Below are 25,431 nucleotides of genomic sequence, written 5' to 3'. Positions count from 1 at the left end.
GAAAAGGTGATGTATCCCCACTGCTCTGATTCAATCGAGATTACTTTTTCTTTGTTTTTATGCTGTGGCACAATCAAGGCTTACCACAGTCTCTACCTCCTGGGCAGTTCAAGCAATCCTCCCACCTCAGCCTCCCAACTAGCTGGGACCACAGACATGCAACACCACACCCAGCTATTTATTTATTTATTTATTTTTAATTTATTTATGTTTAGTAGAGACAAGATCTCACTACACCGCCCAGGCTGATCTCAAACTCCTAGGTGATTCTGCTGCATCAGCCTCCCAAAGTGCTGGGATGAAAGCATGAGCCATTGTGCCTGGCCAAGATCACTTCATTTTCTAATTTTGGATCTCTACCTTATTGTCTTCTCATATTTCAATGTATAAAGCAGTGACCAAGCAGCTACTAATGTTCTGCACTATTAACAATCCAATCATTATACAAAACTAATAGACATAGATTGTTTCAATTCTAAATTTATAACTTTGTTTTAATCCTCCCTCCCCAGTCCTACCAATCACACTCTTGAACTACCTTTGCTGTTTTCATTTTTATACATAATGTCTATAGCACTGACACCAACATTTCCAGCCCAGATAGCTTCTGGTAAGCTACCTTTCAATAACATCATATATGAAAGTTAATTGGACAAAAGGAGAAATCAAAAGTCCTAAGAATGCAGCATAAGACCACTATATTCACCTCACATTCAGGTACTGCTAATGTTCACACATCAAATACTATGTTCAAAAAGTATTAGACCTCTTAGTACATGGCCTTAAGTTTTTAAAAATAACTGGCTGAGATATGCATAACTCCAAAATTATATAGCAAATCACAAGGAAATTTAGATCAGGGTTTTAGGCCATCACATTTATTTCTACAGAGGACAAAAGTCGTCTAGCATATTCAGCTTAAAGGAGAAGTTATTTTAAAAGCAAATAATCTGGTGAAAACTTAGAACTCTCAATATTATTTAGGTAAAAGAGAAAAAGTTTTATCTCAATTATATTTCTTTTAAATGATATTAGTAGTGAGCTTTCAGACTTGTTTCCAGGGAAGTCTAAACATTTAAACTGTGTTAGATGTACACTCACAGACAGTAATGTACAAGAATCACCTCTAGGAGGTAAAACTCTTATTAATTTTTACATTTACACACTGACTTTTTTAAACATTGGGAGTTTTATTCTATCTCATAGTAATAAGTTTTCGAAATTAACATAACAAAATTAAATACTGGAGTTATATGTTAAATTTGTTTAAAGATACAAATGCCATAAAAATAAAATCAACCTGATTAGTTTATATACATTCTGGGTAAACAGTTATTATCAGTTTAACTGCAGATTTCTTTTTTGTTTGCATATTTGTTTTAAAGGCCCCAAATGTTCAAATTTTGTTGGTTTTACCCTTAAGTTAAACAAGTATACAATCGAGTTTCCCTAAGGTCACATACAAATTTACAAATAACCAGCTTGATAACAACTGTGTGAAAATACACACTATGAACATTATAATGAAAAGCAAAGGAAAAAGCCACAAATTAAATACAAGAAGGGGATTATTTTCATAACCTTTGAGACTCAACTTTAAAGCTCTTATTGACTGACTCCCTATGATTCTTTACAAAATATTTATTTTATTTTATTTTTATTTTGAGACAGTCTCACTCTGTCACCCAGGCTAGAGTGCAGTGGCATGATCTCGGCTCACTGCAACCTCTGCCTCCCAGGTTCAGGCAATTCTCATGCCTCAGCCTCCCAAGCAGTTGAGATTACAGGCGTGACAACTACACCCAGCTACTTTTTTTCTATTTTTCAGTAGAGATGGGGGTTTTGCCATGTTGGCCAGGTTGGTCTGGAACTCTGGATCTCAGGTGATCTGCCTGCCTCAGCCTCTCAAAGTGCTGGGATTATAGGAGTGAGCCACCGCATCCGACCTTTTCAAAATACTTAAAGAGAAAAAAAACAAAGTACTATATCTCCAGGGAGAAGTATGATGGATTCACTATTAAAATTTTTCTCCTCTAAAATCATTTGTAGGCTGCCAATTATCTTAGATTTCTGTAAATATCTGTTAATATTCTTAAAATCTAAAGTTTTATAATTAAAATATTCCTGATTTAATAATTTGTTTTCTAAAAAGATAGTATATTACATTCAAGAAAAATAACCAGCCTGGAGAATTTATTTATGAATATAAACATGTCAGTAACTAGTATGCCAAAGCATACTCAGTTTTTCAGAGCCTACTTTTATCAGTTATACAAGGTAGAAAGAAAATTACAGTTGGGGAAAACAAACATAGACCTTAACATGAAAGATCATTTTAGTGATTTAAAAAACTACACGGAGGTGTACATACAGTATCATTACCAAAATGCACTTGTACACTAAAAGCTATTGAAATTAAAAAAAAAATTTTTAACAAAATGGAAAAAATATATACATACAACATTATCAATGTGCAAATTAAAAGTGCTGCTTTAAGGTTTGAATATATACTTCTTCAAGAGAGAAATTAGGGTATTGAATATACTTTGAATATATACTTCTTTAAGAGAGAAATTAGGATCTTGGCACAATATGAGGGTTTTTAAGGAGCAACTTCTCCTTTCTCCTGACCTATAACAATCCATGCAAAAAAACCTGGGATATTCTATAAAATGTTAATCAAAATGTCAAAGCATGTACATATTCAGGGAATTTTTCAAATCAGCTGTTCAAATTTTCCACATAATTATAATTAATCATCCAAGCCCCAAAACTATTTCTCATTTAATATACTGTCATTTTCTAAGATATGAAAGTAGGAAAAGCATGAACTTAGAACCAAACAAATGTTATTCTACAAGATCAGTCTTAATTATTTTGTGATACATTTCCAAAATCAAAGGTCCCTCTATAGAAAAAGAGACTAGATTCCATGTTAATAGATTAAAATATTCATGATTTTAGAGCTGATTTACTTATGATAATAATTTGGAAGAAAGCATTATTTTCAATGAAAGGTCTTTGCCAATATTTTATACTTTTTTAAAAAGGCAAAGAAATACATTAATATTGTCAGATTGTTTAGGCAACAGTATTGAAGAAAGCTCACACGTAAGTTTTGCATTGTTTAGACAAGTTAAAATACCAACCCTGTGACTGCCAAGACTTTGAATGGACAATGCATCCTCAACTCCCTGATAAAAATAGAAATAAACAGAGGAAAAGTTTGTGAGTGACTGCATTAAGCTAATGAGGAAAAGTATTAGATGCAAGTTTACAGGTTATTACAAACCAGATAAGGACGATGGTGACTGGACCGATGGGAATACCTGGCCCTTTCCGAATCTTCCTGGGAAAGGAGAAAGTACATGGAGAGTTAATCACTGAACTTTGTCAGAACAACTGAGCAAAGAGCAGTCAGTTAACATCACAGCAACAACTCCTGAGAGCAGACGGGTTTGGACAACTTATCTTTGGGGCAGCCACATTCTTTACTTGGAAAGAAAGTAGAAATAATCTTGGCAATGTTCTTATTTTATCAGGAGTATGTATGTCAGACCAATTGGAATGGTCTGTATAAGACCAAGAGAGTTTAATATACCAAGATAAAAATATGCAAGTATACTTAACAAAGAGAAGTTGAGTTCAGCATTAAAAAAAGACATTAATCTATTTTTTTCATTGTGATCATTGGTTTATGCAGGCAGGAAGAAGTGTTTACATTATCAATGATGTATTTTAAGAAGACAGTATATGGTTCTAAAAATACTTGGGTTATAATTTTGCACTTACTGTAAAGATTTCTTTTTTCTTTCTTTCACCATTCTAACTAGGAAAGAACTAAGTGAAACAGAGCCTGTGTTGTTAATATGAAAAACTATTTATACTTAGAAATAATTACATAAATATTTTAGAGTTGGTCAAGTTATCTCAAGTAATGCCATAAGCAGATTATTTTTAAAAAATGACTGCAGCCTGACAGTTGACTAAATTAAATGTAATTCTAAAGTTTTCCACATTTAGCTATTAGCAATGGAGTATTAAGGCCTATGTCATGTTAAATAAAAATGGCTAGTGCCTAGAACCTAATCATCTGAAACAGTAAGGAATTTCTCATATTTCAAAATTTCCAAGTCCAAAGTATTAAGTAATTTGCACTGACTGAAAATCTAAACCTTACTGACCAACTGGGTTCATAGCTCATCAATGCTGTATTTTGCAAAACAAATCGGTGCCTCAAAACTCCCTGGTTGACATCTGCTGTGACTGATGCCCTTGACCAAAGTTGTTCTGAAGTCTGTTTATAAGCACTACTAAGATTCAGTTTCTAATTATGTATTCTGATCTTTAGGAATTCATCACTGATTTACATTTTTTGTTGTTGTCATCGTTTTTATGAGAGTCTCGCTCTGTCACCCAGGCTGCAGTGCAGTGGTATGATCTCGGCTCACCACAACCTCAGCCTCCCGGTTTCAAGTGATTCTTGTGCTTCAGCCTTCTCAGTAGCTGGGACCACCGGCACTCACCACCACACTCAGCCAATTTTTATATTTTTTAGCAGAGATAGGGTTTTGCCATGTTGGCCAGGCTGGTCTCAAACTCCTGACCTCAAGGGATTGGCCGGCCTCAGCCTCTTACATTTTTTGTTATGCAATAGACACAGGTAGTCTGCAAGAAGCCAAGAAAATTTCTTCCCTTTCTTTATCAAGTGATACCACAAAAGTTTTGAGGGCATGTGTGTTAGCCTAGCAGAGTGGGTACAGCTTATTAAATCAGGTCTAGGTTACTTAGTTTGGTTAGTTTAAAAAACCTTTACTATAAAGATGAGTTAACTCAACATGCTCCTTTCAATATTATTTGGGGTACTAGGGTAAATATATGGTTTAATATCTAATCTTCCCTTTATTCTAGCCTTTTTCTCATTCCATCTATCACACAAGAGCATTTTCTTTTCTTTCCTTTTCTTGTTTTGAGACGGAGTTTCACTCTGTCACCCAGGCTGGAGTGCAGTGGCGCTATCTCGGCTCACTTCAACCTCTGCCTCCCAGGTTCAAGTAATTCTTCTGTCTCAGCCTCCCATGTTCAAGCAATTCTTCTGCCTCAGCCTCCAAGTGCTGGGACTATAGTCGCGTGCCACCACACCTGGCTAATTTTTTATTTTTAGTAGAGATGGGGTTTCACCATGTTGGCCAGGCTGGTCTCAAACTCCTGACCTCAGGTGATCCGCCCACCTCAGCTTCCCAAAGTGCTGGGATTACAGGTGTGACCCACTGCACCTGGCCACAAGAGCATTTTCAAAAACCTCATCTAAAAAGCACATCCCATTAAAGATGCAGCAGAGACAGATGAATTCATACTTTCAATTATGCCCCTTATATTGACAAAAAAATTATAAATTAAAATATCTTATTAAGTATTGATATGAAATACCTCTATATTTAACCAGCTTTTCTTTTTAGCTCCATTTCAAAAACTGGCCAAAAAAGACTTAAGAAAACTACAGAACAAAATATAAACCTCCATATGGGTCAGTTAATATAGACAGAGAATAACTATAGATATTTACTATAGCATATATAGTAAGCTATATAGCATAATATATAAACTATACCTTAAATAAGTGCTGTCCAAAAAAACTTTCTGTGACCATGGAAACGTTCTATATTTGTACTAGTGTAGTAGCCACTAGCCACATGTGGGTCTTGAGCTATTGAGCACTTGAAATGCAACTGAGAAACCAAATTTTAAATTCTATTTAATTTTAGTCAATTTAAATTTAATTACCTACAAGTGGTTACCATACCTGATAGCACTTCTCTAAACCTACTTGACAAATATATTTAGGTAAAACAGTAAGGCAAGCTCAAGGTAAATTTTAATTACACCAAAAACATTCAAAACGCATATTTTACTAAGAGCCTGCCAAGTAGGACCACCCTCATAAAGAAAGGCAAAACATTTGGGTCGTTTTTAATTACTTCTACCTTGAATACTTTTGCATAGTGGCAAACATGAGGGAAACAGAAGGAAACTCTTGTATAAATGACCCTGGTAGCAACTCTTTTTTTTTTTTTTTTTTGAGACAGAGTCTCGCTCTGTTGCCCAGGCTGTAGTGCAGTGGTGTAACCTCGGCTCACCGCAACCTCCACCTCCTGGGTTCAAGCAATTCTCCTGCCTCAGCCTCCCGAGTAGCTGGGGACTACAGGTGCACGCCACCACATGCCCAGCTGATTTTTTTTTGTATTTTTAGTAGAGACGGGGTTTCACCATGTTGACCAGGATGGTCTCGATCTCTTGACCTCGTGATCCACCCGCCTCAGCCTCCCAAAGTGCTAGGATTACAGGCGTGAGCCACCGCGCCCGGCCTGCAACTCCATTTTTAAGAGCTAGAAGAGTCCTTAGAGATCATCTAGTCTGATCCCTTCACTGTGCAGTAAGAAAGCTGCAGCACAGAAGAATTAAGTAAGAATCTTTAAGGTCACAAAGCTGGGACCAGCATTTAGACATTCTTACTCACCAGACAACTGAATTGTAAAGATAATATCCTACACTGGCTACATTTCCACTAATTACATAAGAAAAAGAAAGAAAGAAAATGGCAAGGTATTCTGGTTTTTACTCAGAGATTCTTCCTTCTCTGAAAGAATAAAAAGCTTCATTTTCCAGGTATTTCTGGAGTACTATTTATATTGCCAATTGGTTTCTCTTGAATAAATTATACCAGTGGACAACTAGAAAAGATTACAGCAAACTGTGTTCTTAGTTGCCAGTTACAAGGTGTATCCCCTCTATTCCATAGTGAGGAAAATAAGACATCATCATTATCCCAAAAGTCCTTATTAGTACTAAAGAGCTAAAGAATGAACAAATAGTATGATACCTTAATTTGTTCAAAATGATGCTTTGATACATTTAATGAAAATGAAATATACTCTTTGTTTTTAAAAGTTCACCTGAAGGAAGGATGAATGGTTTTATTAAAAGAAAACCACAGTCCCATGAATACACCTGGCCATCTTATCTGTCAACAAATGGTATTTATTAAGTTGAGGCTAAAGTCATTCCTTCAGTTTCAAATTAGCAAACTTCAAAAACTGTATTTACTCTTTCAGACATGCATTTACTCTTTCAAATACACCACTGATTAAGACAGATACTCAGTTTAAAAATAGAATCATTAGGTTCATGGCAAGTTGACTAAACTAACACTAATGGGAGGCCCAGGAGGACGTAGGTCCTTTTCTTCCTGGTCCTCTCACCTTCCAACACGTTAGCAGGTGTGGCACCCTCTCATACCTTCAAATACTGGTTCTGCAAAGGACTATGCAAGTTATTTATTTTATCAATTCTTTATAAACATATAAAATTGAGACAGTAATACCTGTCTTATAATATGAAATAAAAACCTATGTAAAAAGCACTAGCACAGTGCTGGTATATAGTATATACTCAAAATTGAATTCATTTCTGAGCTTCCTATCTTTTCATTTCCTATTCATGTCCCAACAGCACACTCCCACCCAAAAAGGGTATTATAATTAGAGGAAATTGTAAATACAGAAAAATTTCCTTCATTCTAGTAACTGACAGTTCTATTGTGGATTGGATTGTGTGTGTATGCATCATTTATTTTACTATAAATATTAGCCATTTATATTTTGTATTGTAACTATTACACACCAACTTCTGCTTATGTGATCACAATAAAGCAGCCAGAGAGACAAGGATAAGTTTACTTTGCAAACTATTAGTTAACGTTTTACTTCAAGACTGCATTATTTCAGCAACTGATCACAACATGCAGGACAGGCAATACTGGCCTACCAGCCACTTCTGAATCTGTCCCCATTTCCGATCAAAGGAATGATGAGAGTACTAGAAATGCAAAAGTTTCATAAACCAAACAGTTTCCATCATAGTGCATTCTTCAAAAGCGTTAATCATACACATTTTCCCTAAAGAGCAACGATAGCTGACACAAAGTCACACATTCAAAATACAGAAAACTAGTAAGCTAAATATGTTCAATAATAAGAGATGCATGATTCCCTGTATTTTGGAGAACTGTGAATAGAACTTATATTTAATAACTGCCTCATTCATGTATTTATTTATATGTATTTTTTGGAGACAGGATCTCACTTAGTTGCCCAGGGTAGAGTGCAGTGGTGCCATCATAGCTCACTACAACTTCAAACTCCCAAGCTCAAGTGATACTCCCACCTCAGCTCATCCACTTACTATTATATTTAGTATAATTTTAGGAGTGAAGCGACAATGAATTGTAACACTTCCAATTCACTCCAAGAACTGCATTCCATATTTGAAACTATACACTAGGTTAAAAGAAAATTAGCAACATGTCAAGTGTTACTGTTTTACTTGAGCTGTGACAATATAAAATATTTATATTGCTTTTTAACCTGCTCACAGAAAATTCAGCACCAAAATTAAAAGAAAATGTTTAATACTGTCCCATTGGCTTTTGCCCCTTCATACTACTACAACATCAAAAATATTATGGAAATTTTCAAGGCCAAGTCATTGTCAGAAAAGTGAAAGCATATTTATTTCCTTTTAATCAGCCCAATTACCCCACCATATGCCTTTTTCTTTTTTTTTTTTGATACACAGTTTCGCTCTTGTAGCAGGCTGGAGTGCAATGGCACAATCTCAGCTCACTGCAACCTCCACCTCCTGGGTTCAAGAGATTCTCCTGCCTCAGCCTCCCGAGTAGCTGGAATTATAGGCATGTACCACCACGCCCAGCTAATTTTGTGTTTTTAGTAGAGATGGGGTTTCTCCATGTTGGTCAGGCTGGTCTCAAACTCCAGATCTCAGGTGATCCGCCCGCCTCGGCCTCCCAAAGTGCTGGGATTACAGGCATGAGCCACCGTGCCCAGTCCCATATACCTATTCTTAAAAATTTTTTTTCTGCTTTCCTTCTGATGATAAAAGCATATTGAAAGCTTTTAAATTATAGAAGAGCATAGAAAGAAGGTAAAACCAACAATAATTCCACCACAGACAAACCACAGTATTAATAATCACTTCTTTCTAGTAGTTTTTAATGCTATATATGGATACTAGTTTTTGTAATATAAAATTGGAGTCCTACCAATTTTATTGTTTTGGTTTGCTTTTTTTTCATATTCTTACATATTTTCCTCCATTATTAAATATGCTTTAAAACTGTAAGTCTGGATGACTTTATAGTGTTTTACTATATAGGTATCATAATTCATCCAAATTTTAGGACAATTAGAGCTATGCTACACTTTGTCATCACTAAAGTTACCTTACTAATATAAAAAAGCACTCATAATACTAATAACTTATAACAATGTACATAATAACAGCTATATATGTGTTTGTTACTACTTAAACAAATACCACATTTAATTTGCTGGCACAGAATGGGTTGATAAAATGCACATAGCAGTTTATACTCTTCTCAGTGTTTCAAAGGAAATGAGATTCACATCAGAATAACCTAGCCAAGTACTGATTCTGGGGGAGACAAGCATGAAATTAGGGTTTTTCCCTCAAATTACCTCTTTCTGTTGCCGTTCCAGTTCTCTCATGCGTATATCTCTTGCTTCTGCCCGGGCAGCCCGTTTTGCTGCCAGCCTTGCCTCTGCCTGAAAAGTAAAATAAAACTCAGCTTTATACAACAAAAACAACCTGTACATCAGATTTGAAAATAAAGAACAAATGGGACTTTGCAAAGGAGATGGGGAGGACAAGACATTATCTTTCAGCAAGTTTGATTGATCGCTTCAATCAGCTCTTATAAAGTCATTTCTTTCTCAAATTCCTAAGTCTCTCCTCAAATCTGGGCCTTTACCTTTAACTTCTTGATTACACACTCAACACATTTCACACAGTTTGTTATATGCCTCTCCAAACTTGCTCTTTTTCCAGCACTTTTTTCACCATTAATTCAGTCATATAAACTAGAATTTTCAGAGCCAACCTTTCTTTCTTTTTGGAGACTGCCAATAATCAGTCTCCAAGTACTGATAATTCTCTACCACTGAGTCTCTATCAAACCCATCTCAGCTTTCTTTATCTCACTGTTCCTGCTCATTTCGGGAACTCTTCGTCTCCCCATTGCCCACATCTCTCTGTTTTAAAATTAAGACAGAATTCACATATCATCAAATTCACTATTTAAACATATACCATTCCAACTGGGTGCAGTGGTTTAAGTCTATAATCCCAGCACTTTGGGAGGCCAAGGCAGGAGGATTACATGAGGCTAAGAGTTTGAGACCAGCCTAGGCAACATGATGAAACCCCACCTCTACTAAAAATACAAAAATTAGCCAGGTGTGGTGGCACATACTTGTAATCCCAGCTACTCAGGTGGCTGAGACAGGAAAATTGCTTGAATCTGGAAGGTGGAGGCTGCACTGAGCCAAGATTGTGCCACTGCACTCCAGTCTGGACAACAGAGTGAGACCCTGTCTCAAAAATAAATAAAAGTATACAATTCTGTGGTTTTTAGTATATTCACAGGACGTATAATGATCGTAACTAATTCCAGAACATTCTCATACCCCAAAATGAAACCTGGTACCCATTAGTGCTTCTTCCCAGCTCCTGGTAACCACTAATCTACTTTCTGTGTCTATGCATTTGCCTGTTCTGGACATTTCATATAAATGGTATCACACCATAGGAATTTTTCATCTCTTGTTTGCACTACTGCAATTACCTCCAATCCATCTACCTACTTCCAGAATCTGCCTTATAATTCATCTTCTACATGGTTATATGATAGACAAATCAGCCTTTCAAAACGTATTTCTGATCATGTCATCCCACTGTGTAAAATCCTCTGCCAGCTCTTATTACTTATGGTTAAAGCAAAAATTCCACAGAACAGCACAAAGGGAAGAACAGAAAAAAGAAGAGAGGCAAAACAGAAATAGGACTCCTCATAGTCAGGTCCCCATCTTACTTCCTAGTCCAGTAGTCTCCCACTTATCTGTGGTTTCAGCTTCCCATGGTTAACTAAGGTACAAAAATATTAAGTGAAAAATTCGAGAAATAAACAATTGATAAGTTTTAAATTGCACGTCATTCTGAATAGTATGATAAAGTCTCTCAGCACGTGAATCATCCCTTTGTCCAGCACATCTATGCTGTCTATGCTACCCATCTGTTTGATAACTATCTCAGTTATCAAATCACGGTGATTGTGTTAAAGTAATCCTCACCTTAATTAATAATGGCCCTGAAGAGCAAGAGTGATTCTGCCAATTAGGTAGGCCAAGGAGAAGCCATAAAGTGCTTCCTTTAAGTGAAAAGGTGAATGTTTTAAACTTAATAGAAAGAAAAAGGAATCATGCACTGAGGTTGCTAAGATCTATGGTTAAGAACAAATCTATCCATGAAATTGTGAAGAAAGATAAAGAAATTTGTGCTTGTTTTGCTGCTGCACCTCAAACTGCAAAAACTACAGTCACTGCATGACAGCTACGATGGAGAAGGCATTACATTTGTAGGTGGAAAACATGAACAGAATCGTGTTCTGACTGATGGCAATCAGGTTTGGTACTATCCACAGTTTCAGGCGTCTGCTGGAGGGCTTGGAATGTATCTGCCATGGATAAGAGGGGACTACTCTACTTGGTTCACATGTACTGGATGCATCCCATCTCTCTCCACTCCTGGACTCTATTGCGTTCTCTTCACAAACTATTTGGCAGCAGCTCTTCTCCCTTCTCTTACCCAGTAAAATACCACCATCTATGAAGATTTCCCCCATTCCCTCTTTCATAAAGTAAGGCTCTATACCCACAGCTCTATTGTGGCTTTATTATGTTGTATTAAAATTCCATGCTTCCCTCACCCCACAACTTTTGTGCCTCAATGTCTACTAAAAAAATAAATGAAGGTCGGGCATAGTGGCTCACACCTGTAATCCCAGCACTTTGAAAGGCTGAGGCAGGAGGATTATCTGAGGCCAGGAGTTCGAGACCAGCCTGACCAACATGGAGAAACCCTGTCTCTACTAAAATTACATAATTAGCCAGGTGTGGTGGCACATGACTTTTGTCCCAGCTACTAGGGAGGCTGAGGCAGACAGAATCACTTGAACCTGGGAGGCAGAGGTTGCAGTGAGCCAAGATCACGCCACTGCACTCCAGCTTGGGCAACAAGAGCGAAACTCTGTCTTGGAAAAAAAAAACCAACAACAAATGAATTGTAGGCCATAGGTCACAGTATCAAGGAAATGAGATAAGGAAATAGCTTAGAAATCTTCTCTCTGGTTTCTATATGGTAGTGGAATGATTTTTATCCTTCTAACATTTGTCTGTAGCCAATTCTGTACAATCTATACTAAAATGAGACTTCCTTCATAAAACCCAACTTAGAGATAATTAAAATCTATTCTTTAATAAGACATTTTTAACTATGAAAAGGAAGGGAACAGAATGAACGTGGGCTTCAGAGACACAAACACCCTTCCCTCTGTTACTTAGCCAACTAGAGTTGTATGTTACCTCCCTTGGAGATTGTGTTAAAAGAGAGGCCACTAAAACCACATGCTTTAAAAGAAATAAACAGGATTTAAAACTACTTTATCTGGTTCTTTCTATACATTGTTACTACATGCTTGAAACAACATGGATAAGCAACAGTAGCAAGGAGCCAACACCGATTCCAACCTAGTAGATGAAATATATGCTCTACAATTTATTGTGATATATTTTTAAATTATTTTTGAATAGACAATTATGGATACATAAAACATACTTCAAGGTAGTTACCACTACCATTTTCACCTCGGAATATAATCAGATGAATGAGCTGCTATAGATTAAATTTTAATATACACCTCATACATACAAAATTAATGGGATATAACAATAAAGGACAACCAAAATTTAACTAAATTCAAAGTAAAGGCTGGGCGTGGTGGCTCACACCTGTAATCCCAGCACTTTGAGAAGCCAAAGTGGGTGGATCACTTGAGGCCAGGAATTCAAGACCAACCAGGTCAACATGGCAAAACCCTGTCTCTACTAAAAATGGAAAAAATTAGCTGGGTGTGGTGGTGGACGCCTGTAATCCCAGCTACTCAGGAGGCTGAGGCACAAGAATCACTTGAACCCAGGAGCTGGAGGTTACCATGAGCTGAGATTGCACCATTGCACTCCAGCCTGGGCAACAGAGTGAAACTCTATCTCAAAAAAGAAACAAAACAAAATAAAGTTGGCTAAAACACAGAATTACCATTTGATCCAATAATTCCATTTATGGTTATATACATACAAAAGAACTAGAAAGCAGAGACAACATTTTTTTATTTTGTCGCCAGGCTACCCCCATCCTTACTATTCCATTGTTGAATTAATTTACCTGAAACACTAAGGAAAAAGTGAGGTAAAAATGTCTTGAAGTAAAATGTGATTAGTTATATTCTGTGATGCCCAATACTCAAAGCATTCTTAAACTTCCTGAATTTTAAATTTGGATTTTGTTACTGCTTCAGTTAAATAAACAGAGGGGAACAGGCTAAAATAAACTTGCTGTGGCTCATGGTGGCATTCCAAATCAGAGACTCATGCACCGCCAATCAATCGTATTCTAAATTTTCCATACATCCAGTGGGTCTACAAGTAAGAAGGAACCTATTCAATGGGTTAGACAGTGCTGTTTCCCTAAAATATAATCCATAAACTGAATTTCACTTGAGACTACTATCTGGAAAGAGGGGAAGGGTATGTATATTTAAGTACTGTATGTAATGAACCACAAATAAGTGTATTTCTTCAGGATGTATGTACTCTAAGTATACAGTAGTTCCTCCTTATCCAAAGGCGATCAGTTCCAAGCACTCGTATAGTTGCCTGAAACTGCAGATGGTACCAAACCCTATCCCACTGTCATAAATCAGAGCATGTTTCTGTTCATGTCTTCCACTCAGAAATCTAGTCTTTTCCATCATAACTATACTTATCACACAGTGGCTATAACTTTTGCAGTCTGAGATGCAGTAGGAAACCTAGTACATATTTCTTTTTCTTTCTTCACAATTTGAACAGAAGATGCATTCTTGCCACAGATCTTAGCAACCTCAGCACACAATTTTTTTTCCTTACTGAGAACTTTCATCTTTTCACTTAAAGGAAGAATTTTATGGCTTCTCTTTGGCATATCCAAATTGCCAGAATCCTCTTGCTCTTTGGGGTCATTATTAAATAAAATAAAGACTACTCAAATACAAACAATATGATACCATGACAGTCAATCTGATAACAGAGCCGACTCCTGTGAGACTATTTGGCAGGTAGCATATAGAGTGTAGATGCACTAGACAAAGGGGTGATTCATGCACAGGACGATGCAAGATTTCATCATGCGACTCAGAACAGCGCACAATTTAAACAAAAACAAGGCCGGGCGCAGTGGCTCACGCCTATAATCCCAGCACTTTGAGAGGCCGAGGCAGGTGGATCACGAGATCAAGAGATGGAGACCATCCTGCTCAACATGGTGAAACCCTGTCTCTACTAAAAATACAAAAAATTAGCTGGGCATGGTGGCGTGTGCCGGTAATCACAGCTACTCGGGAGGCTGAGGCAGGAGAATTGCCTGAACCCAGGAAGCGGAGGTTGTGGTGAGCCGAGATAGCGCCATTGCACTCCAGCCTGGGTAACAAGAGCGAAATTCCGTCTCAAAAATTAAAAAAAAAAAAAAATTGTTTATTTCGGAAATTTTTCATTTAATATTTTCAAACTGTGATTGAACGTAAGTAATTGAAACCTCAGAAAGTGAAACCACATGAAGAAGAGACTACTGCACAATGTACCGTACAAGGTTTTTAAAAACAAAACGGGTACCAATTAACACTGTGTCACAGTAAAAACGTGTAGCCTATTTAAAAAACAACAACAAAACCAGGAAGGTATTTCCAAGATACATAATGTAAATGATCTGAATTACCAATGGAAAAAGTTTCTCTGTAAGATCTTACCAGTTCAGCACTTTTTTCATGATTCCAATTCTGATACTTTTAGTATTTCCACTCCTGTGCCAATGTTTCCATGACAAGACATTTTAAGGTCTTAAGAAGGCATTCCCTCCACACCCGACAAAGCCACTAATAGACTTCCCAGTCTTACCCTTCTTCTTACTTTCCCTGTGATTCTACTAAACCCTTCCAAGCCCCCACAACACACATTCACACACATGCACACCCTCCATTTCATGATGTCCTCCCTAGAACTTTGTCCCAACTATCTGATCTCTCTTCCTCATTACCCAGGCTGGAGTGCAATGGCACAATCTCGGCTCACCGCAACTTCCGCCTCCTGGGTTCAGGCAAATTCTTCCTGCCTCAGCCTCCTGAGTAGCTGGGATTACAGGCACGCACCACCATGCCCAGCTAATTTTTTGTATTTTAGTAGAGACGGGGTTTCACCATGTTGACCAAGATGGTCTCGATCTCTCAACCTCGTGATCCACCCGCCTCGGCCTCCCAAAGTGCTGGGATTACAGGCGTGAGCCACCATGCCTGGCCCAGTCTCTCGGATCTTTAAAAGGCAAGTGAAAAATCTCATCCTGGTCCAATTCTACCCTGTCTTCTCTTTACTGCTAAGTTTTTTCACATCTCCCTCCTCACTTCTCACTCTCTTCAAACGGCTGCAATCTGGCCTCTGCTCACATCACCTTACTGAAATTGCTCATTGCAAAAGTCACTAATGACCTCTAACTATCAAACCCAATAGAATTTTTCTATTCTTAACTCGTCTATCCTTTCTGGACTTCTGATATCACTAAACACAGATTCCTTCTTAAAACTCTCATCTCTTAGCTTTCCCCAATACTGGTGCCTCCTGGTTTTCCACTTTATTCTCTGATCTCTCTCCTTCAGAATTCTTCATAAGCACATTTTTCTCTTAGTATCTTAAATTTTAATATAATCAAAGCTTTCAAGCTTGATTGATCTCTTGCTCTTTTCATTCTATATTCTCTTCCAGGTCATACTGTTAGTCTGTAAATCTCTATGCCCAACCTAGAATTTTCTTCCACGATCCTGATCCAACTGCCTATAAAAAATTGAGGCTGTGCACTCAATTATGTGGCAGCACATGTACTAAAATTGGACAGATACAGAGGTTAGCATGGCCTCTGTGCAAGGATGACATGCAAATTTGTGAAGCCTTTTCTTTTCTTTCTTTTTTTAATTGAGGCTGGAAGCAGTGGCTCATGCCTATAGTCCTAGCACTTGGGGAGGCCGAGGCAGACAAATCACTTGAGCTCAGGAGTTCAAGGCCAGCCTGGGCAACATGGCAAAACCCCGTCTCTACTAAAAACAAAAATTAGCCGGGTGTGGTAGTGCACACCTGTAGTCCCAACTACTCAGAGGGCTGAGGCACAAGAATCACTTGAACCTAGGAGGCAAAGGTTGGAGTGAGCTAAGATCGTGCCACAGTGCTCCAGTCTGGGCAACAGACTGTGACTGTCTCAAAAAAAAAAAAAAAAAAAAAAAAAAAAATTGAGGCTCTCCCACTAGAATCTCAGACTCAATACAACCCTAATTTAATTTATAATCTTTCCCTTAATCTTCCTCTTTTTTATATTCCCCATCAACTACCCCATTACCCAAAATATGAAACAAAGATCATAAGAGTCCTCACTCTCTTCCATCCTCCCTCCATATTCAGTTGCTAAGTCTCAACTAGCTTCCATCAAGATTCTCTTCACTATTTCTTCTATCCAGACTTTCCTCTGTATTCCTACTGTCACTGTCTTAAAACCCGTCTCTGTAAAAAACACAAAAATTAACCAGGTGTCGTGGTGTATGCCTGTAGTCCCAGAACCCAGGAAGCAGAGGTGGCAGTAAGCTAAGATTGTACCACTGCACTACAGCCTGGGCAACAGAGTGAGACCCTGTTTCAATCAATCAATCGATAACTATAACAGCTTCCTAACTGTTTTCTGCCTTCTACCTCCTACCACTCACTCTCCACTGGGTAGCTAAAGCAATTATACTGTAATTCAAATCTGAAAAAGGATTTACCCTTTAATGGCTCCCCAAGCTTTGAAAATCAAATGTAAATTCCTCTGCACACAAATCCTTTCATGATTGGTCCCTATTTCCTCTCTAACATCACCTCCTCCCATTTCCTAACCCCGCTCCAGCCATACTGAACTACTTACTATTCTGGCAGTTTCCCATCATAGTGCTAGCTGTTTTATACACCTGTGTCTACAGAGCTCTTAGAAGGCAATACACGAAAACCCATTAAGCAAGGCTGTTTATGGTGATACATATTAAAACTTTTTCTTGAAACCAGACAAACATTTATTTGCATTTGGTTTCACTGGTTCAAATGTCTAAAAGCTGGAATAAATCCACCTGCCTCCCTTCCAGGCTCTTCCTCCAACGTGTGTTAAACTGGCCAAGTATGGCATATGCCATTGCTGATTCCTGGTTCTCCAAGGCCTAAGAGGCTCACCCCCGGGCAGGGCCCAGAGTCAAAGCAAATGCAGAAGGTGGCCACAGGTACAGTCTCAGTGGCATCAGACATTGTTTGGGCTGAGGGACCCTAAGAAGTAGCTACTGGTTCACGATCATATGATTACTGCAGGAACACCAACCCCAGCAGGTCCCAGCTCTAGCCGGTTTCCTCTGGGCAGCATATGAGAATGGGCTCCCTGCCTTTTGTTTGTTTGTTTGTTTTAATTTTTATCATCCAGATCGAGTTTCAAAGAGCCCCAAAATGTCCTTGCCACATGCGGACCTGAGAGCAACACATGATTTTTCAGAGCCATATTCTTGTTGCATTTGGACAAAATGAATCATGTCTTTCATAGGTTCTTTGTATTTCACTTCAGTTGGCAGTTGACCCAACATCTTTCCTAGTTGGTTGTTTTTTTTTTTTTTGAGACAGAGTCTTGCTTTGTTGTCCAGGGCGTGATCATGGCTCATTGCAGCCTCGACCTCCGTGAACTCAGGCAATCCTCCCACCTCAGCCTCCTGAGTAGTTGGAACTACAGGCACGTGTCACCATGTTGCCCCAGCTGGTCTCAATTTGTGAGCTCACACAATCCACCCACCTCAGCCTCCCAAAGTGCTAGAATTACAGGCGTGAGCCACCATGCTCAACCAACCCAACATCTTTGCCCTATGCAATGAAAATACCAAATACAAAATGAGAATACAAAAAAATGAAGCATTACATTTTAAAAATGTAATTGGTACAAAATATACTTAAATAAAATACACATTTCAATAAAAATGTCTACAGTGAAAGGCTCTATGCATTCTGAGAAACTTCACAACATCTAGACAGGGTCAACATTCATGGAGGATACTAAGAGCATTTGCACACAATAACAGTTTGTAGCAGGTTTCTTATTCCAATTTGCAAGTTACACTGAACACATCATGAGCATCACTTGGGCAGAAAACCAATTTTGTTTGCAAAAAGAATAAAAAAGCTCCAGCCTCAATTTTGAGTTCATTATAACTTCTAAAGAATTTCACCAACAGCCTAAACAATACGAGTTCAAAAAGTCAACATGTTAAGGTGATATAGTTTAGATGTCTCTTCCAAATATCATGTTGAGATGTAAACCCCAGTGTTGGAGGTGGGACCTGGTGAGAGGTGGTTGGGTCATGGGGGTGGATCCCTCACGGTGTGGTGCTGTCCTCACAACACTAAGTTCTCACGAGACCTGGCTGTCCCCCTTGCACTCTCTTGTTTCTGCTCCCACCACATGTCGCACCTGCTCCTGCTTCACCTTCCACCATGAGTAAAAGCTCCCTGAGGCCTCCCCAGAAGCCAAGCAGATGTCAGTGCCATGCTTGTACAGCCTGCAGAACCATAAGCCAATTAAACCTCTTTTCTTTACAAATTACCCAGTCTCAGGTATTTACAGCAATGCAAAAACAGCCTAAAACATAAGGTAAGCAGATAACTCTTTAGAAACCCAAATAAGTTTTCTTGCTGTCTTTATGTTGAATTCTCCATCTACAATGGGCAGTCATGAGGATGGTCTTCTTCAGAACAACGTGGTCACAAGACTGGGACAGTCCAGGGGGACTGAGAGGAAGAGTCAGGGGACGGGAGAGGAGGCGCTGCCTTTTGCCGCTGTTTCAAGTTAGAAACAAACTGTAACACGCAGTCCACGGGTCTGCAATCTTCTCCTTTTATCATCCAGCGTAACACTTGATGAAGTCATCTACTTTACTCAAGAAGCCCTCCTTGTCCCACTAATGATGTTCTGCAGCTTCAATATTCAGTGGATCATCAAAATTCAGAGCAGTAAACAAAGAATTAATCTCCAAACAACATCTTTAATGTTCTCATGGGAGCCCAGCCAGTGCTGTCAATCGAATGTCCTCAGTAAACTTTAGACATATCTCCCCCATCTCTGTGATGTTGGGGTAGCAGATCCTGGTCAGGCATTTCACTTTGGAAGGCACCACGTTGTATGCATCAGGAAGTCCAGTTTCAAGTTGAAATTTTCCACTCTGGTAGTAACCCTCATCTGGGGCTACGGTCAGCAGAAAGCAATGAAGCTTTTTAGATCAGGAAATACACTTTAGGGTAAATTAGCTTAAGTTCTGCAACCTTTTAACAATCAACTTGTCTCTCACAGAACCCTCTGAGTGGGGCTAGATGCTATGGCTGATGTCCCAGACCCTTTGAGACTGTTGTCACACTTCAGTTTGCTTAGAGGAGTTACCATTACTCCTGCCTTTACCCTGGGCACCCCAAGACAGGTGAGGCAGGCCTGGCACCCAACACCATACCCAGCATGGGCAGGGTTGGCAAGACATGGTCCCTCATAGCTACACAGTGGCTCCAGGTGGCGGGACCAGAAGTTATTAGAACTTTTAAAACATGAAGAGGAAGGACAAATTTTTATTTTATCACACTGATTCCTTAATAGGAGGAGGGTGAGGAATAAGCCTGGGGAGTGAAACAAAGGGCCTTAAACTTGGTTTCTGTCTCTTTCTCTCTTCCTTTCTTCCTAACATTTTAAAGAAAAGATCTGAAACAACTATGACAAAATGTTAACGTTTGTTGATGCTGGGTGTTAGACTCACAGATACTTGTATTATTGCCAAAATCTTTCTGTGTTCAGTGTTTTTCAAAAACAAGCCAGGCATGGTGGTGGTGCCTGTAATCCCAGCTACTCAGGAGGCAAGGTGGAAGAATCACTGGAGCCTAGGAATTCGAGTCCAGCTTGGACAACGTAGCAAGACCTCGTTTCAAAAAGAAAAACAAAACAAAATAGTACAGTATTACGTGAAAACACACTCAAGTGACTTTAAAAGAAGAAAATCCTCTAGCTTTAAAACTTCTGTATCACAGTGATGATGGTGCTAAAACTGCTGTTTTAAAGGAGACAAATTTACAATTCACAATTTGACAGAAATGCACTGAACTGAGCCAATGAAGTCTGGAATAGCCAGCCTGCACATATATCCATAATATAAAACCTATGCAACTGGCATGGAAAAAAGAGAGATAATGTATAATCTGGGCCTTTGTAGATTATGCCTTAATTTCAAGAAATTGAAAATATTAAATTTGAGAAAGTAAAACATCCAAAGAAAATGACTAACTAGGCTGGGCGCAGTGGCTCACACCTACAATCCCAGCACTTTGAGAGGCCAAAGCAGGTGGATCACCTGAGGTCAGGAGTTTGAGACCAACCTGACCAACATGGAGAAACCCCGTCTCTACTAAAAATAAAAAATTAGCCGGACATAGTGGCGCATGCCTGTAGTCCCAGCTACTCAGGAGGCTAAAGCAGGAGAATCGCTTGAACCTGAGAAGGGAAGGTTGCGGTGAGCCGAGATCCTGCCATTGCACTGCAGCCTGGGCAACAAGAACGAAACTCCGTCTCAAAAAAAAAAAGAAAAAGAAAAAGAAAAAAAGAAAATGACTAACTCAGGTAGCTAAGACTCAGAGTTCACTGTGTTTAATTTTGTTTACTCTTCCATGACACTCATGCCAAAAGAACACTGAAAGACAAATTAAGAGACATAATAAAAGAAACATAATATTTACTGTGTTGCCATGGTTTCCAAATTAACAAAAATTATTGCTCTATTTCCTAGCAACTTCCTTTTTCTTTTTTTTTGAGACGGAGTCTCGCTCTGTCTCCCAGGCTGGAGTGCAGTGATGCGATCTCGGCTCACTGCTATATCCAGCCTCCCAGGTTCAAGCAATTCTCTGCCTCACCCTCCTGAGCAGATGGAGTTACAGGTGCCCACCTGGCTAATTTTTGTATTTTTAGTAGAGATGGGGTTTCACCATGTTGGCCAGGCTGGTCTTGAACTCCTGAGCTCATGATCCACCTGCCTTGGTCTCCCAAAGTGCTGGGATTACAGGCACGAGCCATCATGCCCGGTCTCAACTTCCCTTTAGTACAAAATTTTTAAATTATATCTTACAACATAATTATGTTTAACCACTTTTAAGTTTTTGGTAGTTGAGGACAAATATTTAAATTTTTCTGAGCATAAACACCAACATGTAGTAGATAAAATCTTAGATTTTTTGTTTTTGTGTTTTGAGATGGAGTCTCTCTCTGTCACCAGGTTAGGGTGTAGAGGTGCAATCTCAGCTCACTGCAACCTCTGCTTCCCAGGTTCAAGCGATCCGCCTGCCTCAGTCTCCTGAGTAGCTGGGACAACAGGCATGTGTCACCACACCCAGCTAATTCTTTGTATTTTTAGCAGAGATGGGGTTTCACCATGTTGGCCAGGATGGTCTCAATCTCCTGACCTCATGATCCGCCTACCTCAGCCTCCCAAAGTGCTGGGATTACAGGTGTGAGCCACCGTGCCCAGTCAAAATCTAGGAATTTTAACTTATTGTTTTCCGATATCAAGCAACTACATCTGCCATTTACTCAGAGACATTCTGATAGCAAAAATATTCTTTTGGAATGAGAGAGGACTTTATACAACCCAATAAACAGTTTACAAAATATGAAACTTTGGATCTGCAATGACATTTTTAACCAAAAATACAAATTTGGGGCCTAATACAAATACTTTCGAGAAGGGGGAAAAAGATGTTGCTAAGTAATGTCTTCGCATTTAGGTTGACGATACTGTACTATCTGAATTTTTTCTCCAAGTCCCTGTAAGTCACAGAAATGGCAAAGATTATGACAATGAAAATTATACCAAATACTTTTCAGTCACATTAAGACAAAACTAACTTTTAGGGCTCAATAATCATTCCTTAATTCCAGTATGTCTCACAAAACAAGAGATAGTGAGATGCTGAGAATAACACTGGCTGTCACAAAAACTGTCCAGGACCAGGCTGTACACAGAAGTAGGGAATAAGTACAAGCAAAGTGCTACCCCAGTCACATCCCCTACCCTCTTCGTTCGCCTTAGTTCCAGTGTGTAAATGCAGAAAACACTGAGTCTGTACTCAAAGAAAATTGGTTGAGGGCCTGTAATCCCAGCACTTTGGGAGGCTGAGGCAGAAGGATCTTCTGAGCTCAGGAGTTGCAGACCAGCCTGGGCCACACAGCAAGACCCTGTCTCTATTTGTAATAATAATACTAATAATGATAGTGACAAATAGACAAAGAATTGGCTGAACTCATGCACTAATACCACCTGAAGGAATCCTAAATGACTAAAACCACAACTTAGATTTGTTCTTTCAAAGAATTTGTCTAATAAAGACAATAGGCACAAAGGAAGAGAATTATTTTTTAACTGAGTAGAAATGGAAAGAAAAACATTCACTTTTTATAATTAAAAAAACTCGTATTTCATATGAGTTTTTTTAAATTGTAAAAAACCCTGTCTTTTTTAAGAGATAGGGTTTTGCTATGTTGTTGAGGCTAGTCTCAAACTTCTGAGCTCAAGTAATCCTCTCACCTCAGCCTCCCAAGTAGCTGTGACTACAGGTATGCACCACTGCACCTAGCCATTTCATAATCTTCTATGAATTGTTGTTTACCACCACTGAGAACATGAGCATTTTAAATAACAGTAATTCTGCCTCCTGTGGAGTTTCTTTTCAGACAAATCCCATTTGCTGAGAATAACCTGAACCAAACACATCGGATAGTATCACTGAATTGTACACTTAAAAAAAAAGAAATCCGGGCTGGGTATGGTGGCTCACGTTTGCAATCCCAGCACTTTGGGAAGCTGAGGCAGGTGGATCACCTGAGGTCAGTAGTTCAAGACAAGCCTGGCCAACATGGTGAGATCCCATCTCTACTAAAAATACAAAAATTAGCTGGGTATGGTGACATGCGCCTGTAATCCCAGCTACTCAGAAGACTGAGACAGGAGAATCGCTTGAACCCGGGAGGCAGAGGTTGCAGTGAGCTGAGATTGTGCTGCTGTACTCCAGTCTGGGAGACAGAGCGAGATTCCATTAAAAAAAAAAAAAAATCCAAATCCAAATGTTATAGCAAACACAAATGTGAAACAGCCATGGAGCTTCCTTTCTTACCTCTTATAAGTAAATTTGCATATCATATTTTTAATTTTTTTTTTTTTTTAATATTTAGAGGTGGGTTATCACTCTGTTGCCCAAGCAGGAGTGCAGCAGCAGGATCACAGCTCAGTGAAACCTTGAACTCCTGGGCTCAAGCAATCCTCCCACCCCCGCCTGCTGCGTACCTGGGACTACAGGCACATGTCACCACCCTCAGCTAAACCAAATATGTTTACATGTAAATTCTGCTCAACATAACAATCTCTGGACACTTTTTACTAGACTTCAATTCTTATTATCCTATCCTGAATGAGCTCAGGAATTAGAGACCAGCCTGGGCAACAGAGCAAGATCCTGTCTTTATTAAATATAATTGTTACTTAATAATTATTATAATCATAGTAAGAGGTTAAATGTACAGACTCTGGAGCCAACCTTCATGAGTTTGAATCCAAGCTCTGCTATTTCCTAGCTATGTTACCTTGGGGAAGTCACTATTGACTTCCTCATCAAGATCCTATCCTCTAATCTAGAAAAAATAATCATATGTCTGACATTCATTCTCTAGATTTAACAGAGCTGTGCATATGGACATCAACCTTCTTTGGGTCTTGAACTTTGGAAGAAATCACAGAATTTTAGAATCAGGAAAAAAATCACAGATTATCAGGTACAAAAATCAGCAACATTCTTGTGGCTAGGCATGGTGGCTCATGCCTATAGGCCAAAGCGGGCAGATCACCTGAGGTCAAAAGTTTGATACCAGCCCAGCCAACATGGTGAAACCCTGTCTCTACTAAAACTACTAAAATTAGTTGGGTGTGGTGGTGCATGCCTATAATCTCATCTACTCAGGAAGCTGAGGCACAAGTAATCACTTGAACCTGGGAGATGAAGGTTGCAGTGAGCCAAGATGGCACCACTGCACTCCAGCCTGGCTGACAGTTAGACTCTGCCAAAAAAAAAAAAAAAAAATTCTTGTGACTTTCACTTAAAGAAATATGCATAAAATGTATTTTCTTCATAATTTCAGCTCTTAAACAAGGGAAGTGATAATACTCCAGGTTTCCATGATGCCTTTAAGACTTTGCAAACCATTCAAGAAGCTTCAATTTCTTCTCAAAAGGAAACTCACCATTAACACTCATGAAACTGACTGTGGTAAGGCAGCTTAACTGGCTTTCACTCTACTCTCATCATTCTCCTTTTGAGAGGCTAGGTAACTAAGGGTCCCCAATTTGATACACCAGGTATGTGCTTTCAGACAATTTTCATTGAAAGTCATCTCTCCAATTGCATTTTGTCTATGAAAATATCAAAGTCAAACACACACAAAAGGTAAGCATTCAGATTGGTCTTCTGAAACCCTAGGGGACTTGCTAGTGATCCCTTCCAGCGTGTGCTCTTTTGAGATCTTCCTACAGATGTAACAGCTTGAGCTCCCAGAGCAAACAGCAAGATGCCTATTACAGACGTGACAGGACTTATAAATCTACCCACATTCCTGCCTTCACAGAATAGTCTTCAAATAATTCAATATCTTTTAAAAATGCACTCAGAGGAGGCCAAGGCGGGTGGATCACTTGAGGTCAGGAATTCAAGACCAGCCTGACCAACATGGTGAAACCCTGTCTCTATTAAAAATACAAAAATTACCGGGTGTGGTGGCAGGCACCTGTAATTCCAGCTACTCTGGAGGTTGAGGCAGGAGAATTGCTTGAACCTCGGAGGCAGAGGTTGCAGTGAGCTGAGATGGCACCACTGCACTCCAGCCTGGGCAACAGAGTGAGAGACTGTCTCAAAACAAAAACAAAAATAAACCATACACACTCAGAGGCCAGGTGTAGTGGCTCATGTTTGTTATCCCAGCACTTTGGGAGGCCAAGGTCGGCAGATCACTTGAGGTCAGGAGTTTGAGACCAGCCTTGCCAACATGCAAAACCCTGCCTCTACTAAAAATACAAAAATT

The 25,431-nt window shown here is 39.0% G+C and overlaps 1 protein-coding gene and 1 non-coding gene across 28 annotated transcripts in view; one reads left to right on the top strand and one right to left on the bottom strand.

The window, feature by feature from the left end:
- Positions 1–25,431, bottom strand: part of LRRFIP2 (LRR binding FLII interacting protein 2) — a 125,407-nt gene that overhangs the window by 64,913 nt on the left and 35,063 nt on the right. For 11 of the 27 annotated variants that reach the window (XM_012455696.2, XM_012455690.2, XM_012455697.2 and 8 more), the window contains exons 4-7: positions 9,555–9,641; positions 7,825–7,875; positions 3,293–3,349; positions 3,150–3,194 (exon numbers count right to left, since the gene is read on the bottom strand). In XM_012455696.2, coding sequence (XP_012311119.2) covers positions 3,150–3,194; positions 3,293–3,349; positions 7,825–7,875; positions 9,555–9,641 — 240 coding nt within the window. The remainder of the gene's footprint in view (positions 1–3,149; positions 3,195–3,292; positions 3,350–7,824; positions 7,876–9,554; positions 9,642–25,431) is intronic. The other 16 variants (XM_021666577.2, XM_021666580.2, XM_012455705.3 and 13 more) reach the window with 4 other exon arrangements.
- On the top strand, positions 16,086–16,194 carry LOC135268182 (U6 spliceosomal RNA). Its single transcript, XR_010336463.1, has one exon. It is a non-coding gene; the product is annotated as a U6 spliceosomal RNA (small nuclear RNA).

This window comes from Aotus nancymaae, unplaced genomic scaffold, assembly GCF_030222135.1.
Source record: "Aotus nancymaae isolate 86718 unplaced genomic scaffold, 86718_ANA_hifiasm-v0.15.2.pri h1tg000038l, whole genome shotgun sequence".
Classification (NCBI taxonomy): domain Eukaryota; kingdom Metazoa; phylum Chordata; class Mammalia; order Primates; family Aotidae; genus Aotus; species Aotus nancymaae.
Note: the sequence above shows the minus strand (reverse complement) of the source record. Positions and strands in the feature narration are given on the sequence as shown.